Genomic DNA, 20,896 nt, shown 5'->3' on the forward strand with positions numbered 1-20,896 from the left:
AAGACTGCCAGAACCGAGACCCTCTTTAAGCTATTAGCAGACAAGTTAAAGGAAATGAGGGGCCCGTTTGACAAATTTATGAAGGGAGCCAACAGTCACCGAAACCAAGGTGCATAGGGGAACGTTATTTTTTTATTTTTTCTATGTGTTATGCTTATCAGTGGGATAATAATACTTAGATTAATAAATGGCTTTAAGAAAATTACTCATAAAGCAGCAGAAAAAACAACCATGCCGCCGGTGGGATCCGAACCCATGACCTCCGAATATCGCGTCCGGTGCTCTTACCAACTGAGCTACGGCGACGGCTGTCCAATCTGCTGCTCTCGTGGGTATTTATGTTTACTGGGTGTAATCGAGCCTTGAGAGTGTTCTCCAGCGCCACCCTCGACCATAGCGGCGGACGTAGCACGTCCTGTAATCCCGCGAGCGTGACATAGATCGTTATCTAACGGCGAGGGCGGAAACTGTGCGAGAGCCCTCTTATGCTACCTATGGCATCAAGACTGCCAGAACCGAGACCCTCTTTAAGCTATTAGCAGACAAGTTATAGGAAATGAGGGGCCCGTTTGACAAATTTATGAAGAGAGCCAACAGTCACCGAAACCAAGGTGCATAGGGGAACGTTATTTTTTTTATGTGTTATGCTTATCAGTGGGATAATAATACTTAGATTAATAAATGGCTTTAAGAAAATTGCTTATAAAGCAGCAGAAAAAACAACCATGCCGCCGGTGGGATCCGAACCCACGACCTCCGAATATCGCGTCCGGTGCTCTTACCAACTGAGCTACGGCGACGGCTACGGCGAGCAGCAAATTGGACAGCCGTCGCCGTATCATGTCCACAATGTGCTTGCGCTGCCGTTATGTGTAAAGGCAGTTGCTTAGCTGCAGTGCTCAAAGTTGTATGGACGCTCACCCGTGTGGGTACGAAGGTGGTGTATCAGGATGCTCTTGAGAACTAAACAGCCAACAGCTTAAGCTTTCTGTGGGCACTATATCCTTATACTTTGTATGGATGAGAAAAAATTTATTGATTTGGTTACAAATCCTGAAAACTGTTAAAGCACACAATTACAGCTGACAAAACACTCCCAAGCAGCAAGTAAATCATTTGCAACCTAATCAACTTCATGAAAAAAGCAGATGTAGTATTGAAGCGCAAATTTGACAGCGCAATGGAAACCATCTAGACGAGGGAGGGGGGGGGGGGGTTCATTTGAAAGCAAATAAACACGCCGACCAGTAGATTGCATCTTCACTGCTAACAAGGACCCTGTGCTGGGAGCAGAAACGTTAAGACCTTTTTTCTGGTTGGCACCTCTTTTTTCAAAAGTATTAATACTCACAACGCACAGCCAAATCAAAGGAAGGAACTCGTTTTTAACAAATGCAACTGCACAAGCTGTTTATAAATTGACAATTTTTCATGACAATGGCACCTTGAAAAATGCAGTCACCAAAACAAGTTCACTTGAGTTTCCATAAGCACAGCATAATTTATAGGGGATTGCCATAGAACTGCTGAAATATCCCGAAACTATCACTGTAAAATGGAATGAGAACTGCTGTTGAACCAGTGAGGTGATTGTTTGCCTCCAAATCTAAGAGCATGTTTGTCAAGACTGACAATGCAATTTGTAATCAAAGTACGCATTCGACAACAGATAATGCGCAGGAATCTAGTGCAGTAAAGTCTTCATTTTTAAAACTTAAACCAAGAGAAAACTTAAGAACCTGCAAACAAGTGAGCAATGTTTATCATCAGGCGGCTCAGCTTCATTTCTCTGCTCTCAGTCCCAATAATACATCCACAACACAAGCATAGAAAGAATAATGAAACAGCATGCTTTTCTGGTGGCATTAAACTCGTAAAAGAACGCAGAACTGCTCTGACATAAATAAGTCAATTTGCTAGCTAGTGCCACACACTGCCACCACAATTCACGCACATTATTCAATGCACTGGAACTAATAAAATGACATGATCATATCTGCACATGCCATGATTTCAGTCTCATTCATGATAGTACCAGCTTGGTATGTTCAGGTTCCTTATGGAGGAGTGAAAGCATCTGAAGGATTGCTTTGTGCGGTAGTACTTTAAAGGCATGTAAATTTGCAATTTTTTCTCAAGAAGGCAAATTAAAATGTGAGACAAGCTAGATAGCAATGGTTGTAACATCTAATGTTGGGAAAAGGTGTCAAAACTTTGAGGAACTATGGTTTTTGAAGCGTGTTTGTTGTTCTCATGGCGTTTTAAACTCTGTTTTGCTTTAAACATCATTGTGCATAACTGACACTGATAAGGTCTTTCACTCTTATGTGCTCGTAGATGCTTTGCAAGGGCTCCACTCCGATTAAAGACCATGGGGCAGAGCTGGCACTGGAATGGTCTCTCACCCGTGTGGGTGCGAAGGTGTCCCACCAGCGTGTCCTTTTGAGCAAATTTGCTCTCGCAGTAGTCACACTTGTATGGACGCTCACCCGTATGGGTACGAAGGTGGTGCCTCAGGTTGTTCTTGAGAGCAAAGCTGCTGTCACAGTTGTGACACTTGTATGGACGCTCACCTGTGTGGGTACAAAGGTGGTGCCTCAGGGTGCTCTTGAGAGCAAAGCTGCTCTCACACTGGTCACACTTGTATGGACGCTCACCAGTGTGGGTGCGAAGGTGTTGCACCAGGTAGTACTTTTGAGCAAAGCTGCTGTCACAGTGCTCACATCTGTATGGACGTTCACCCGTGTGGGTACGAAGGTGGCTCATCAGGGTGCTCTTGAGAGCAAAGCTGCTCCCACAATGGTCACACTTGTAAGGACGCTCACCAGTATGGGTGCGAAGGTGTCGGTCCAGCTGGCCCTTTCGAGCAAAGTTGCTGTCACAGTGGTCACACCTGTATGGACGCTCGCCCGTGTGGGTACGAAGGTGGCCTATCAGGGTGCTCTTGAGAGCAAAGCTGCTTTCACAGTGGTCACACTTGTATGGACGCTCACCTGTGTGGGTGTGAAGGTGTCTGTTCAGGTTGGACCTTTGAGTAAAGCTGCTCTCACAGTGGTCACACTTGTATGGACGCTCACCCGTATGGGTGCGAAGGTGTTCCTCCAGGTGGCCACTTTGAGCAAAGCTGCTGTCACAGTGGTCACACTTGTATGGACGTTCACCCGTGTGGGTACGAAGGTGGATCATCAGGGTGCTTTTGAGAGCAAAGCTGCTGTCACAGTGGCCACATTTGTATGGACGCCCACCAGTGTTGGCACGTGGGTGGTCCGTCAGGGTGACCTTTTGAGCAAAGCTGCTCCCGTAAAGGTTACACTTGTAGGGGTGGTCATCCGTTTGGGTGAGAAGGTGCTGCTCTAGGCGGTTTTTCCTCAAAGAGCGCCGATTGCAATGGTGGGACTGATGGTGCTGCTGACTCACGTTCTCCCCAGACAGCACTCTGAGCTTGGGATCAGCTGTGACCAGGCCTGCATCAAGAAAGGCGGGGTGTTTTCTGAGAAACGCGGGACCATGCGTGTTATAGCTAATTTGGTGGTGACAATATTACACAATATTAAACCTAACAAGTTTATTTCAAGGTCAATGGGTTGGCCCTCAAAACAGAAAGCTGAGTTCTTAAAGAAAACTCCCTGGTATTTATAAATTTCCATGGGGCTGGAAGAACAATGTTTTAGGTTTCTTACAGGTTTTAGGTTTCATTACTGACAGCAATGAGCATATTCTGTGGCCAGCTTAAGAGTCGAAGCAACTTAGACAAAGTGCTCGTATAATGCCTGGCTTCATGAAGGAGATCTTGCAAGCCTGTCCAAGTTTTTACGAATAACGTAATGTCTATGAGCTTTCATTAGTGACACAGTACACTAGCAGTGAGTGTATTCCTTCTATTAAAGCAAAGTAAAAAAAATAACGAAGGCAAAACTACTCTACTAAATCTAGCATAATCAGGCCTGGTGGTCTAAATAAATGCAGAATGAAAATGGTCCCATTGAAAACCCCAAGGACAAAAGCATTTCTGTCAGCAGTGTCACCAATACATAGCACTAAAAATAAGCATAAATCTTTAATAGCAAATCACAACGAACCACACTAGATAAATATTTTCCAACACCAAATAGGATCAAAAGCACACGCGCTAAAAGCTCCTGTAGACAACAGATAAAACAGTAGTGATTAAGATTCACCCCACAATATCTGACAGCACACCAAAAGGTATTACTGTTGCTTTGCAGAGTTCACATTATAAAGTCGTATGCAGAAGCATACAAAAAACAATAAGCTGTAAGGCTGGCCTTCGGGTCCAGCATCTTCAGAGGCTGGCGCTTAACGAAGAAGACAAGGAAAAGTGCCGAATGCTCCGTCCCTCGTGCGTGCTCTGGACTGACCGCTGCCTCTGGTCAGTACCTGGACTGTACCACTGGTTGTTTGCGACGCAGTGCTTTGCGAGACGTTCCTTGTTACAAGTCGTGGAGGTGCCAACAATCCCCTCATCCTGGAGCTTCGCAACGGTGCATTGCCTACCGCCTCTGCAATGCCCGAGACCGTCACCCAAACCGCTTCACCGCTTCCGTCGGCTGTCTTCTGTTCCGTGCCACGCGGCAGCATGACCCGGCCATCTTCAGTGGCACAGATGACACAGATGATGTGGAGGTTGGTTGGCCTCCTATGAATGCGTAAGCACATACAATAAGTGGGATGAGAGCTTATCAACGTTATCTTTTATTTGAGTGACGTAGCCAATCTCTGGTTTCGAAACCACGAGGCTGACATCTCAAACTGGGCAGCTCTCAAAACCAGTCTGACAGAAGCCATTCGTCGTCCCGCAGTGCGTAAGCTTCGCGCCGAGCAACACTTGCAAAGTAGGGCCCAGCAAACCGGTGAAAACTTGACGAGTTATATAGAAGATGCCGTCGACCTCAGCCAGCGTGTCAACCCTTCTATGAGCGAGGCCGACAAGATCAGACATTATGAGAGGCACTGAGGATGACGTCTTCCAGATGTTCGTCGCCAAGGATCCCCAGACTGTCTCCAGTGTGATCGGCTACTACCAAAGCTTCGAAGAGCTGCGCAAACAGCGCTTTTCTACCCGGCGTGCTGGCTTTCAGAAGGCAACACTTTCCAACTTGGCTCTCCCAGGAGACGGTGCTCTGGACCAACAGTCGCTCCTCCAGCGCATCCAGCAGTTTGTACATGAGGAAGTCGCACGCCAAATATGTCTACCTGCCCGCCTACGCCTGTGCTGTTGCTCACGCCCAACCTACAGCGTGTCATCGAGGAGCAGGTAGCTAAGTCCTGCCACCTCCTCCTCAGCCACCCCTGATCACGGCTCCTCTGACATAGGCCGATGCCGTGGTGCGGTCGCGGCCCTCACCTGCTGGCCGTCTACAGGCCACCTACCCGACAGTTAGCACACCAGCGACTGCAACACCACCTTTCCATCCGGTTGCCCGCCCCGATCACAGCCGCAGCCACTCAACCCCTGGCGCACACAAGACCACCGCCCTATTTGCTACGCTTGTGGCATCGCTGGCCACGTGGCTCGTTATTGTCGCAGCCGTGACCACCGTCCTTACGATTATAGGCGTGAGCCGACGTAGAACCTTCCGCTCGTCGTCCTCGCATGCGTCACATGCGCCATCTCCGAATTCTTCTCCTAGTTACCATCTCCACTCACACCTCTCGCCATCTCCTGGCCACCGTTCCCGTTCATCGATGCTCCGCCGCCAACCCGCGGTCCACGCGAAAAACTAACGGCCACAGTTCCGGAGGCAAGAACTGAGTCACCAGCGACTCACGCAACACCTGTTTCTGTGCCGGCCAATATTACCGTTTTCATTGAGGGAGTCGCCGTCGAAGCACTTGTTGACACTGGCGCAGCCGTTTCCATTCTCAATCATACCCTCTGTCGTAGACTCGAAAAAAAGACGACGCCTCTTCCTGCCGTTTCTTTCCGCGCCGCCACCGGTCAGGACAATCGACCGTTAGCCGCCTGCTTATCAAGAACATTCCCTACACAATAGAGTTCATCGTCCTCGCCCGGTCATCTCACGACGTCATCCTTGGTTGGGACTTCTTCATACATCACACCATTATTGACTGCGCCCGTCTTCAGCTTGAGTTATCGCCCTTCACTGACGCTCCCTTGGATGCACCCGGTGCTCCTCTCGCTACTGTGGTCGTCTCAGACGTTTCGCCTTTTCTTTGGCGCTGGTGCCTCTTTCTTGTGCTGCTCTCTCCGACAAAACTGTCACTTATTCTCTCTCTTTACGATGTTCTTCCCAGAAATCTGTTTTGCTGCCTCATGCCGTGCTGACAATTATTCGTGGCTCAAGCGCTATTTATGTGGCCAACCCGTTCTTTTGCCCTATCACTTTACTTCGTGGCCAATCACTTGGTAATGTTGCCTTGCTCGATCCCGTCCAAGCATTCCCCTTCGTCGATAGCACGGCTGGCCTTCACGTCAGCTCCATTACACCCGTTCCCATCGCCAATCCATCGCCTGCATGTTTTTTCACCGTTCCGTCGACGCCGCCCTGACGTCTACCCAACGAGACCAGCTTGTCACCCTCCTGCACCGTTTTCAAGTTTTGTTTGACCACCAGCACCCATGCCCCTTTGCGCCGTCTGTACCGCGTTTCAGCCGCTGAGCGCCACAACACTGACGAACAGGTGACCGACATGCTCCAGTGCCACGTGATACAGCCGTCGCACAGCCCGTGGGCATCGCCGGTGGTTCTGGTCAAGAAGAAAGCCGGTTCCATCCGGTTCTGCGCTGACTACCGTCGTCTGAACAAGATTACATGCAAGGATGTTTACCCTCTCCCTCGTATCGACAACGCCCTAGACTGCCTGCAGGGCACTGAGTTCTTTTCTTCATTGGACTTGCGCACTGGTTACTGGCAGGTGCCGATGTCAGAGGCCAATCACCCAAGAACTGCATTCATCACACCTGACGGGCTCTATGCATTTAATGTCATGCCCTTCGGCCTCTGCAATGCACCCGCCACATTCGAGCGCATGATGGACAACCTGCTCCAAGGGCTCAAATCGCACACATGCCTTGGTTACCTGCACGACGTAGTGATCTTTTCCCCAGATTTTTCATCTCACCTCCAGCGCCTTGAGACTGTTCTTTGCTGCCTGGCTGACACTGGCCTCCAACTCAATTGAAGAAAGTGCAGCTTCGGAGCTCGGCAGCTCGCCATTCCCAGAGATGTCGTGTCGAAGGATGGCGTTCTTCCAAACCTGGCCAAGTTGCGAGCTGTGGCAGAATTTCCGAAGCCCACTTCTGTAAAATACCTGTCCAGCTTCGTTGGCCTCTGCTCATACTTTCGTTGCTTTGTTTGCAATTTTGCCACTATCATAAACCCCCTGACCAAGCACCTTTCCGGCCACGACCTTTTAGCTCGGTCACCAACCTGTGATGAAGACTTTATAACACTCCGTCGCCTCCTGACCACTCCACCAATTCTGCGTCATTTCGACCCTCGTTCTCCGACGGAACTCCACACCGATGCCAGTGGCTTCGGAGCAGTACTCACTTAGCGCAAGCAAGGCTTTGACGAATACGTTGTCGCTTAAGCCAGCCGGACATTCACAAAAGCTGAAGCCAACTATTCTGTCACTGAGAAGGAGTGTTTAGCCATCCTTTGGGCGATCGTCAAATTTCGCCCCTACTTGTACGCGCACCCTTTTGACGTTGTCACTGGTCACCATACCACGCCCCTGCTGGTTGTCCTCTTTGAAAGATCCCTCTGGTCGACTGGCGCAGTGGGCTCTACAACTCCGAGAGTACGACATTCGTGTTCTCTATCGTACCGGCCACAAACATGTCGATGCTGATGCCCTCTCACGTTCCCCTGTGCCATCTGAGCCAGCGCCTTGTATATCTGCCTTGCCTTCTTTGACGTTTGAGTTTGTTGATATGGCTCCCGAGCAACGCAAAGACTCATGGATCACTTGCCTCTTAGATCTCTTATCTGGCCAATCGTCTCGACCTCCTTCCCGAGCTCTCCATCGTCAGTCCCACCATTTCACCACCAGAGAAGAGCTTCTTTACTGCCGCAACTACTTTCCGGATGGTCGCAAGTGGCTTCTTGTCATTCCGACATATCTGCACTCTTTCATTTCCTCTTCCTACCATAATGATCCCCCGTGTGCCTGTGCCGGCTTCTTGAAGGCCTTCACCCGTCTACGGCATCGGTACTACTGGCGTAAGATGTACCGTTATGTTCGCCAGTTTGTTCAGTCCTGCAACGCATGCAAGCGCCTAAAAAACCCACTTCGCCGACCCGCCGCTCCTATGCAGCCGCTGCCTAGCCCAGCACAGCCCTTTGAGCGTGTTGGCATTGACCTCTATGGCCCTCTTCCCAGCACATTAACCGGCAACCGCTGGATCATTGTTGCCAACGGCCACCTTACACGCTACACAGAAACTTCGCCTTTACCATCTGCTACCGCCCACAACATTGCATCCTTCATCCTCTATCGCATCATTCTTCGCCATGGTGCTCCCAAAGAGTTGCTGAGTGATAAAGGTCCGGCCTTCCTCTCTGAAGTTGTAGAAGCTGTTCAGGAATGCAACATAGCTCACCGCACCACCTCCACCTACCATCCGCAGACAAATGGCATGGTTGAGCGTTTTAACCGCACCCTCGGTGACATGCTGGCCATGTATGCTGCTTCTGATCACTGTAACTGGGACCGCGTTCTCCCTTTTCTCACCTACGCTTATAACTCCGCTACTCAAGCCTCCACCGGATTCTCTCCGTACTTTCTCCTGTTTCACAATATCCATTGTTTACGTTGCAATGATTGGTTGGCTTATAACGTTTAACATCCCACAGCGACTCTAGACTATGAGGGACGCCATAGTGGAGGGATCCAGGTAATTTCGACGACTGGGGTTCCTGAAAACGTACTGACATCACACATTACATGGGCCGCCAAGCGTTTTGCTTCCATCAAAATGCGACCACAGAAGCTGGGATTGAACCCGCATCTTTCGAGTCAGCAGCCAATCACCATAACCACTGAGACAACATGGCTGGTTGCTGCAACAATGAGGTAGTGTTCCAGGTGTTAACAAGGCAGAGTCTGATAGGTCCCATTTTTTGCCGTGCCACCACAATCTGAGATCACTGGCTATGCTATTTCACATTATGAACGTCAAGCAGTTCAGCCTGCAAATGCTGAAAGCATTGGTTTCGGAAGACGGTCGTTCGGGCAGCTTGTGTACTCATTGGTCGCCAGTATTCAATTCGATGCCTGCAAAATGAAACAGAGTAAAAATGTTGATTCGAATAAAAACTGCAAAGCTGCAAACCACAGCATTTTGTTAAAGAAGTATAAACACGTAATTTTGATTGCAGGTTTTCTTTTCTACAATGATGTGGTAGACACTACTATGCATGAATCGCCACATGGTATTTGCCTACGACTACTAAATAATTTATAATCGAATTGTTCGGCCATGCTTCTTCAGTTTCAACAGCTGAACGATGACTGTGACGTCAACGTGTGCTTATAGATCATATGCGGCATGAAAGAACTACAATATAATGCTTCTATGTTCGATGTCATTACATCACTTGAGGCAGGCTGGATTTTGCATTATAGTGAATTAAGACGAGGAAGCAGCGATTTTATCGCAGTTCTTTCATGCCTCACGTGACTCATAAGCAAGAACAAAGCAAGAACACCACCAATCTTTGAATAAAGTAACCGATCAAGTTCTTTTAATTGCCATCCGATATCCCCAACAAGCATCCCCTCAAAGCTGCTTGAACGCATAACATGTAGCCTTATGGCACACTTTGAGTAATTAATTTCTATCCTCAAAACCACAGTTTTAGACAGCTACTCAACAGCATGGGCTACAATATACAGAAGACATGATCAAACAAAGGCAACTGCACAATCACTTATTACAAAGTTTTCCGGCCTTAAAGCAATACAAAAATTGTTAACAGGGTAACAGGGATGAAACACTTCTTGGAAAGACCTGTGCAATTTATGTGCACTGTAGTAGGGTACAATTTATAAACATTTTACCAATAGGGTACTGCATTACTCCATAGACCAATCCCAACACTAAACAAAATTAGGTATCTAAAGTTCTACTGTGTTGAACAATTAAGAGGCATCAAAACTTCTGAGCTGATAATAAAGTCGTGTGATCAGCTTTCTTAAGTAAACACTTTAACAACCGACTACTTCTTCACAGAGAAATTCTGTCCAGTAGTCGTGAATGTGACCAGTTTCACTACGGACTTAGTGTTGTCCAAACATACCAGTCACTACCACTGTTACACAGAGTGCCACACTCTTTTTTTAGTGTGATTAGCCTTCCGAAGTAAGAAGAAACGCTTTGACAGATTGCTTTTCCGTCACAAAAAAATTCTGTGCAGTGGTTATGAATGTGGGCAGAGATTCACTTCAGACTGAGTCGTATACGACCATACTAATTATAATTCACCTCTTTCGAGCATTTAGGCTGTTACACTGGGTGCCATGCTGTCTTCTTCAGTGCCTGATTAGCTTTCTTAAGAAGAAACACTTAAACGACACACTATTTTCTTGTCACTGAGAAATTCTGTGCGGCAGTCATGAATGTGGGCAGAGTTTCACTGCCGACTTATTCACATTTATTAATTGATTTGAATTAAATTTACACATACTACAGCCCCACAGGGACTATTGCAGGAGTGGGGATATAAGATGCATGGTAAGCAGTTGCGTCTATATGTTGATTCATGCATGCGTACATACATAAAAGTATATACAACACGCAATATAAAACTAACAAAGCATAGGTGTTAACACAGTTCAATGGCAACCAAAAAATATGAAAGTGGAAGTGAATGAATTTCGCCCGGCAGGCAGCTCCAGCTTTTGATGGTATGTGGGAAGAAGCTGTATTTACATGTATCAGTGCATGCGTAAAGTGGAGAGACATTTAAAATATGATGGCGCCTAGTTGATAATGGAGTAGAAAAATTAACATGGGTGCTCACTCCATGAGGTCCAGAGAGCTAATGAACATGAATATATGCCTGAGGCACTTGGAGTACCTGCGCCTTGAAAGTGGGGTTGGAGATAGTGTGCAGAGATTTGACAAGGGTGAAAACTCTGCCGTAGCAACGGTAGAGAAAACAAACCTGTATGTTTCCATGTCCTTTTTCTTTTGTAATGACTCCTGCTTCGGGCAAATAATCGTCTGCAGTATATTCAAATAAAAAAAAAATTGCTGCAGTTTAGCATTGCTAAGCAAGAAATATTGTGCAAAAGCACAGTTTTTTGCAGGTGGACACTGTTACCACACACATTGAGCCAGGAAGCCAGTTATGCGCATCTTCAACCTTTTCATCGTCAATGCCAATTTACGTAATGTACGCTGGCAGCCTATGCTCCAGTGCCGCGTTTCTGCAGCAATGTTGTCAATGCCAAAGCGCATTGTGCAAGGCGTGGACAACACATGCAGCACACACTTCTCCGTCACTACCGCCACCTAGCTCAAAACGCGAATATTAGTTTCATAGCAGTATTCGTGGAATAAGAAGATGTGGAATGCACAGTGTGAGAGAGTATCGTAGTTTAACACTAGGTGTGTTTGGCTGTGGCGACAGCCTAGTGCTCTCACGCAGCAGCCTGCGAGGCTAATCTGTTTGAGCCGCAGCGGGCTGAATCCCAGTCATGGATATCTATTTGATCTCTTTTTAATTCTTACTTTCACTTGGAACAAACCCACAAACACTGCACACATACAAAGATACCAAGATCTTGCTCGGGGTTTACCCATTGGAATAGTGCTCTCACACTAATAAAATACTGACTGTTGACACGCACTATGTGAAAGCTGCTTGCTATAAGGGTCGTCAGTGCTGCAGCTGAAGTGGATTCATAATTAATATGGACAAAATAAGGAAAGTATAACATCCAAACTTAGTACTGAAAAAGCAAGACTATAGTATCCTATCTCCACATCAAATTCCACCAGCAATAAACGAGCGGTATAACCGAAAGAAGCATTTTATGGTGCACATATAGCATTACAAGTCTATAGATACAATATAACAGTGAAAAATGGGAATCACTAGGTAAGTGGGTCAACTTGTAAATTCTTTGTTTTCTGAAGATGCCTGAGATGAAATCCTATACTTGGTTAAATTTCGCCACAATTTATTTCATGCTGTCAATAAATGGGTCTCCTGGTAACGGCAAGTGCAATGAATACCCAATGCCCATGTTGTGAACAAGCTTCTTGTCTCTGCCAATATTCTCCTCCGCCGTCTCTGCCTTCAAATCGCCTTTCCACCTTCCATCTTGACTGAACGAGCGTGTTCAGACAAGCTACGTGGAGAACAACTGTTAAGACGCCAACAGGACAGGCTTATTCCAGCCAGGCGAATACCGGCACGAACACAAGACACGTGCCGGCCACCCCAAGTCTCACGCAAGCGCGCAGCAGTGCAGCGAAGCTAATGTGGCTACTGTCACACGGCCACAGTAGCCGTGTGGCTACTGCCACACGGCTGCGTAGAGTAGCAGATCGTCCTCTACGGTGAGCTGTTGACGATGCTTGTAGAAGGATCTCACTTCAAGGGGTAAATCTCAACGGGCAAACCATTGTTTTGTGCACACTTCTCGGAGATTGAAGCACAGGCGGTGTGATGTTCGGGATTCTTTCAGCCACTCAAGGCAATGCTGTCTGATAGGAAGGGTTGTCCTCATGCAGCGCAAAAAAGCCTCGATGTCGCTTTCTAGATCTTTGTCACCAGCCTCCAGGAGAGGCGCTCTGGAAAGCGTGTCGGCCGCGAGCAGTTCTTTCCCAGGTACATATACCACTTCGTACTGCTACATCATCATTCGCATTTTAAGTCTTTGTAGCCACGGTGTAAGGTCATCAAGACCTTTTTTCATGAAAATAAGTACCAATGGCTTGTGATCTGTTTCGACTGTGAATTGCTTGACGACCAGGTAGTCACTGAATTTTGAGCAAGCCCAAACCAAGGCAAGAGCTTCTTTGTCTATTTGCACATAGCGTTTCTCCATGCCAGATAGAAGCCGGGAGGCATAAGCAATGACCGAAAACTTGCCACTGGTCTGTTTCTGTCGAATCACTGCCCCCAGTGCATAAGAAGCGTCTGCACTGATCACTGTCTCCTTAGCAGGACCGTAGACTCCAAGCACTGGGCAAGATGAAAGTAGCTGCATCCATTTGTCGAACGCTTGCTGTTGAGGAATGTCCCAAACGAATTCCTGCTTTTTTGAAAGCAAACAAGTAAGCTGAAAGCAAACAAGTAAGCGGCTGAAGCAGGTCCGCAAGGTTGGGTACAAAGCGGGAAAGATATGTAGCCATTCCGAGCAGCCTTTGCAACTCCCTTCTATTAGTGGGACTGGCCATTTTTAAGATAGCTTCAGCCTTTTTTTCGTCTGGTTTGATTCTATGCTGGTCAAGCTTGTAAACTAGGAATGTGAACTGGTCGAGGTGAAACAGGCATTTGTTCCCGTTTAGTGTAACACCTGCCTCAGTTAGACGTTGAAGAACGGTGCAGAGTGTCTTGTGCTCTGTTTCGTCTTGAGCCCCAGATAAGGATGTCGTCCGTATGACACACAACTCTGTTGACACCTTCCATAATCTTTGACATCTGCTTCTGGAAGTGTTCAGGAGCGGCGTGATGCCAGGAAGCCTGTTGAAGGAAAGCCTCCTGAATGGCTTGATGAAGGTAGTAAGCTTGTTGCTGTCTTCACTGAGTGGTATCTGCCAGAACCCTGAATTGGCATCGAGCTTCAAAAACACCTTGGCCCCTTGAAGCAGCCCGAGTGTATGCTCGACGGATGGAATCGGATGCCAGAATGTCAGGACGTAACGGTTCAGTTCAGCGAAGTCCACGCAGATTCTAACATCACTGTTTGGTTTTTAGACTATCCCCATAGGTGCACACCATTCAGTAGACGCACGAACAGGTGAAATGACACCAATATTTTCCATTCACTGCAGTTCAAGCCTTGTTTTCTTGTAGAGCGGAATTGGCATGCGGCGAGGAGAGCTCGAAGCAAATGGTTTCGCACCTTCGCGAATGCGAATGTGGTGTTGTCTTAGTAGCTTGCCGAGGCCTTGAAACACTGAAGGAAATTCATCTCTTGGGCTCTTTTCGACGGTTCTTCATGCAATGTTTCGTGCAATGCAGGTGCTTGTTTCGACTAGACCACAGTGCATATCATCTGTGTCGCCTGCAATGACGTCTTTTGCGATAGTTCTTGCTGTTTATCTATTTGTTTTGAGTGTGTGCGTATGATCACAGTTTGATCGTCTCACCATTTTGCAAGCACAAACTCTCACTCCATATTACGATCGCATATAGTCCCGATTCACAAAATATTTCAGCTGTTAATTTCGTGCCCCCCACCCCGGCCGATATTGGGATTGTGTTTGAGGCCTTTCACGAGAGCGACCGCAGATTCCAGCTTCGAGTACGCGCTCAGACATGCGCATATATGCATGGGCTGAACGTGTTTGGTGAGGTGTTAGTTGAGCGCGATACAAGAGCGTATGGTCTTCATGCGTTCTGTGCAATGGAAAGGCGGATAAGGTTTGAGAAACACTTGACCTAACACCTTCAATACGCCTGATAGGTAACCCAGCGGCTAGGCTCCCTTCGAGTCTTGCTACGATTGAAACATATCTTTTATTAAAAGCCTTGATGAGCACACTGTTCGATGTATCTCTGCATGCGCATATATGTGGCCACACAGTTGTCACGGCAGCTGACCTAGGCGGTGCAGATTAATTCTGTAGTCGCCATCTGTTGTATAGCTTGATGCTCGGGCCTTCCGTCGAAAATGCTTAAAATATCTGAGAAGAACCGTAGGCATGCATCTCCTTACGTTTGGTTCATTAAAGAGATAAAATAATTTCCTAGCGCAGATCATTGTGCATGCACACACAGTACGTATGTGAGGCACCAACATGCAAGGCCGGATTGTAGCGCCTTTCATTCGAGTGCCAGTCCTGTGCGGTAAAGCTGTATCATTACAAATACGCCATGCAGCTAAATTTGTACAGTACACTCGCTTGTTCTAGATGAACGTTCAATCAGCTGATCGCTTTTATCGAGGTTATGCGCGCACTCCTTGCCGGCAGCAATAGCCGGCGGCCGACAGACTACATCTGAACGGAACGTATCCCGATTTTTTTTCTGATTACAGTTCTCAGGAGTTCACGAACATGGAAATCGCAACGACCATAGCGCAAAGTCAATAACCATGGCTGCAGGGTCAATAGTCTGCAGTCATATATATACTAGTCATACTTGTACTGCGTAGTAAACAAACACGTGATAATCCGAGAGCACGGCGTGTCGTTTGATAAGCAACGCACGCACAGTATTTCCCTCCGATGTGGTGCCCATTGAAAGACGTTAGATTGCGATAGCTCATCGCATGCTTTTGAGGATTTCTCAAAGCTTACACAGCACACTGCACTGAAGGCACATGCTAGCGTTGTCATCGCCGATGGGTAAGGGTGCGAGTACGATATCAGCTGTTTGTTCTGCAGTCTGCGGCAGCTCTCAAAAACTTCAGGTTGTTTTCGATCTCAAGCATCCTATTAGTGCTGTACCCGTGCGTAGCAACGAGACACTGCAGAACGCGAAGCTACGGAGAGCACCTGCCCTCCGTGATTCATATGTAGACAAGCGTCATGTTTGTAAACAAAGGTGGCACTGCAGTCGGCAGTGACGCGGGGTGTAGGCAAAAACGCTGCACGCCTACACTGCGCCAAGCGACGCTTCCTTCGAAACCGACTGGTGTATGCGAATATTTCAAAGCGTGCACGCTGCTTGTGGTTAGAAACATTTTTGTTGATGCTTGGAGAGCAGTTGTGCACTTTTAAGCCTGTATGCCAGACGGAATTAGAAAGCGCAGAGCTGCATCGGGTGCTTCTCCACAACAATTGTAAAAGCGCAGCATGATACGGCGGGTGAAAGCGCGAGGTATGAGACAAACTAATCGCCCAAAGTTCTCAACTTATGGGCCGATAAAGCATATCCGATTGCTAGTGCAAGATAGGACGACGAGATGCACGACGCGAATCAGCTTTCTCACACGACAAACCTTGTAATGTGCTTCCTATTTTCACTGAGCCGCTTCACTCCAGAGAGGTTGGAACTTAATGAACACTATAGCTGCTTTGAATAAGGCAAATGCGATCCGAGAGCTCCACGAGCGCGTGCATAGGCGTTTTCCTCGAGCTCCAAACGAAATTTATGCTCAGTCTGCTAAGCTATAAAATTTTGCTTCTTATTATAGAATTTATTCACGTGTGTGCATTCTGCTTGATAGGAGTGGCTTTTGGCGTGGAATTTGCTGTGTTCGCCACGTTCTGATCGACCTACAACGTTAAAATACAAACAATTTGGGAAATAACACTGCACGACTTTGTCGAGATCCATAGTTGGACTGGTGTTGAAACGATACATTTGTTGAAATTCGCGAAAATGAAAACAGAGGAAAAACCTTTGTGCGTGCAACTATCCGAGTCCGGCACTTCTTCAAGCACAGCACGGTGTGAACGCTGAAGGCGACTGGTGGCAGCATTTTGCCTTTTTTTTGCTCAAAGTGATGCTCGGGACGTTGTCCAGGTGATAAGCATCTGAAAATGGCCCCCTGAGTTCAACTTATGATCCCAGCACACGGAATATTGCACCTAAATTTATGCTCAGAGCATGACAGAATGAAAAAAAGTTGCAGGCGTTACTGGATTTTGCACAGTTCACCATGCGACCGAACAGCAATGATGCGAAGTCAGAAACACGAACCAACTTATTAGATTTGAATGCCGAAACGCAATGTAATAACCCAAGGAGTTAAAACGAGCTCGGCATAATAACCCAGAAGCTTGGCGGTAATAATTAGCTGTGAAGCCGATCCGACGCCAAACTTTCGCTCCTCGATCGGCCCCTGTCCGTCGCTTTCGTGCCTATCTCACTGCAATAAACTTGTGGGAACTTGTGCCGCTTCCTTTCTTCTGCATTGCGGCGCAACCGACCGCACTACAATTTGTCAGCACACCGTAAACTGTGCCCAAAGACACGCAAGCGTGGCGCACCCAATGCGGAAGGTCCCGCTTTTGCCTACACAACGAAAGTCACTGCTGACGCCAGCGCCGCCGCATCTCTTTGACATCACGGCCTGACGCTTGTCTATAGCTTGCATTTCAGGCTGTTTGCCCCAATTTGAAAAAAGCTATAGTAATAGCGAGGAACAGAAACAAGATGCCCCGTGAGATCATTCAAGCAGTCAACATAGTATCATCAAATGACAACTGCATTAGAAAGCCTTCTATTTCTCTATCAGAAAAAGAACTTGTCTATCCGACACGAAATTCGAGGCATTAGCTATGCAACCCTGCCACCACGTCTCCTGTTTTTTTTAGCACTTTCATCACATTCGACAACATCTTATGGTTTATCTGCATGTATAGCTTAGATTTATCCTTTTGCAGTGTTACTTTTTGTACTTTTAACACTTTATATTTTATACCTTTTATCGTTTTTAGCTACATCACCATGTTTTTATCACTGCTTATTTATGGCATGTTCCTTGTTGGACATTCTTCAAATTTCATTTTATTGCTTTCTTTATTTCTTTCCTTGATATCTTGTAGTAAAGAGCTGTTGCTTGCTTGTTGCCATTGCCCCTTCATTTAATTCCTGAGTCAATGTCCGATCAAAAGATTGTTTTGCTCTGCTTGTGCGTCATTGCCTCTGACAGGTTACTGTATAAATACGTTGTAATAATTCTTCCGAAATAAACTTGAAAGTTCAGCGCTTCTGTCCGTGTCGGCCTCCTTGTTTCTTGTTCGTTGTTCTTTTTGCGCTGGTTCTTCTGAGATTATAGCTTGCATGATAGCTTTAAGGTGGCTAGATTGGAAAGGTGTGAAAGCCGGCCGGGGAAACAGGGCCCCGCAGCGCGCCGATGCCGTGTGGTGGCGCTGATGGCAGAGGCGCGGTAAGGCGCGCAGTCGAAATGAGCGCATCGCGTAGGCTAAATTTAACCACTGAAGCGAAAATGAGCCCGTTTCGCTTATCGCGCGTTTTCTCCTAGTGTCAAAGAATGGATCTTTATCATAAAATGGTGTTTCGTCAACTCGCATCATTATTCCTGTGAAATATGCTGCTTCACAAGCCCAGTTTACATTGCATAGCTGCACTGAACCACGTTTTGTGCGTGCACATTTCGAGATGATGCCCAGGATGTGGGCGACGCTGTTAATGCCGTAGTGAAAGGTTTTGGAATAATTTAAACGACCTGGGTTTCAACGTGCACTGACTCTCTGCGTTGTGCCGCCACCGAAACGCAGCCACTACACATACGTACGGCGAGAAGAGCAGGTTGTAATGCGTGCCGTAGGACCTCAAAACTGCAGTCACATTGGCTGAAGGCGAAAATGAAAGACCGCCACGATGGCTCAGTGGTTAGGGTGCTCGACTACTGATCCAGAGTTCCCGGGTTTGAACCCGACCACAGCGGCTGTGGGATGTCAGTGCACGTTAAACATCCCCAGGTGGTCGAAATTATTCTGGAGCCCTCCACTACAGCACCACTTTCTTCCTTTCTTCTTTCAGTCCCTCCTTTCCAAAAAAAAAATTACTATTATTATTCCTAAGGGAAGGAATTATAAAGGAGGGACTAAGAGAAGGAAGAGGTACCGTAGTGGAGGGCTCCGGAATAATTTCGACCACCTGGGGACCTTTAACGTGCACTGACATCGCACAGCACATGGGCGCCTTAGCGTTTCGCCTCCATCGAAACGCGGCTGCCGCGGTCCGGTTCGAACCCGCGGGTACTCCGGATCAGTAGCCGAGTGCCCTAACCACTATAGTAGCCACCGCGGCGGGTAGGATGAAGGCGCCCCAAAGCACGAACCGGGCGCCCCAACGCACAAACCTGTTTAATTACAAGTGAGGGGGAGAATTTTTCAGAATTTAATCTACAACACACAAAGCTTCAGTGTTTTCCGTTTCTTCTCACTATCCTGATTTATACCCTTAAGGAAAAAAAATCCTTGTGAGGCAATAAAAACGTACAACTGATGCTGTCAGCGCAACTAATTTTTGTCACATATCACTAATTGAGTGTAGAATACCTCTTCCGCAGCTTCGACATGCAAGCGCGTTCGGCTAAACGCATGTGCAAGTTCGTTTTCAACGACGGTGACGACTGTAAAATGATACTGACGGCCTTGTCGGCACTTGGGGTCGTTCGAGACCACTTGGCAAACATTCCCTGGCAGGCAGGGGCAAGGAACAGTTTTTTTTTTTTTACTGTTTCCCGTGCCACACCCAGGCGCAAAGCACCAATGCTCCGTCTTCTTTTTTGTTGTTGAAGGCATCTCGCTCTCGCATGAGAAAACGCTGCTACAGACTCTCCAATAAAGGCGACGAAACGAACTAACTGCTACGGGGTGCGCAAGGCCGACGCGGCTGAGCTTACCGCGCCGCTAGGAGCAGCGCCACATTCCCCCTAGCGGCATCGGTGCGCAGAGGGGTCACGCTCGGCCGACGGAAGGCGCCGCGCTCTTCACACGTTCCCAATCTAGCCACCTTCCGACTGCCGACTGCCGGCGGGCTGGTTCCGGTGGCCGCCAGCCCATGTGACCATGATGCGCTTTCCTGTCAGGGGCGAACTTGCTGGCAGCCAGCGGGCTGCCCGAGCGGGGTAAATCGAAGAGGCCCACTGTCCGCTGGAGCGTGCTGCAGACGATATCGCCAAACAGCGCAATCAGCCACAGACAAGCACGCGGCTGCTCACGCTGTTGCGTTAGAAAAACGCGCTGCGACAAGTCGCGCACCCACACGACTCAGCGCCCGGAATATGATGAGCGCCGTGGCATTTTGAAACAAAATATATAAATTGCTAGGCGGAACGCATCGCCGCGTTCAGGGTACCAACCGAACAGTCTCGAAAAATACAGCCATCGTTCCAGCCTGCTCGACACATTCGTGCGTCGCGTGCAACACAACGGACGCGCCATGTAGTACGCGTCTAGGAAGCAAGCCGTGATGGGCGTCTCCGTTGCTCACCGTAGTCGGTCACGTCTTGAGGTGTCGGCGTCTCCCCGACCTTCGACATCTCCAGGCGCGCTGCCTGCGGATACCTTGCACTCATCCCGCAAAGGTCAAAGCATGCCGCGCGCACGGAATCACACACACCATCCCGCGCCTGCCATTCACCAGCGCCTCCTCCCCCCCCCCCCCCCCCTCTTCACAAAAACGCCGACAGAGAGAATATACTGGCTAGTGTGCCGACCGTGGCCTTCCTGGTGGCACCGCGAGCGATAAATGCCGACGGCCGCCGCATGGAGCGCTGCAAGTCGGGAGGGTGCCGCCGAGCCGCAACGCTCTCGCAACATCGGCAAGAGGACTAGTGCATTTTTGCTTTCGTTCAGCTGTTATCGACCAAAGCTTGTCATGGAGGCAGCTGACTATAGGTTTCAGGGTTTGTTTTGAGTCTCTGTCGAGGAGCTGCACATTTAGCACTTGTCGCTTGCGCGAAAGCTGCTGTGAAATTCAGCACAACTTCGTGTTTCGAAACACGAAACTTGTGCTGTACACACACACACACATATATATATATATATATATATATATATATATATATATATATATATATATATATATATATATATATATATATATATATATATATATATATATATATATATATATATATATATATATATATATATGAAGTACTTTTTCGGTAACATTTTCTCTAATAAAGTAGGCGAAACGCTTCGGTTAATTTTATTGGATTATATTTAGGTGTTCTCGCTGTGTACGTTCTACATTTGCGAACGAGTAAACACATGCAATGTGAATAACGCAGGAAACACAGT

At 47.6% G+C, this 20,896-nt stretch overlaps 1 protein-coding gene across 1 annotated transcript; it reads right to left on the minus strand.

Annotated features, from left to right (window-relative positions):
• Window positions 1-1,011: 1,011 nt before the first annotated feature.
• Window positions 1,012-20,245, minus strand: LOC144111306 (uncharacterized). Its single transcript, XM_077644564.1, has 2 exons — window positions 20,082-20,245; window positions 1,012-3,464 (listed from the first exon to the last, which is right to left on the minus strand). The coding sequence occupies exons 1-2, from the start codon at window positions 20,164-20,166 to the stop codon at window positions 2,188-2,190; spliced, it is 1,362 nt and encodes a 453-aa protein (XP_077500690.1). The 5' UTR covers window positions 20,167-20,245; the 3' UTR covers window positions 1,012-2,187.
• Between the last annotated feature and the right edge of the window lie 651 nt (window positions 20,246-20,896).

Source organism: Amblyomma americanum, chromosome 11 (genome assembly GCF_052857255.1).
Source record: "Amblyomma americanum isolate KBUSLIRL-KWMA chromosome 11, ASM5285725v1, whole genome shotgun sequence".
Lineage (NCBI taxonomy): Eukaryota > Metazoa > Arthropoda > Arachnida > Ixodida > Ixodidae > Amblyomma > Amblyomma americanum.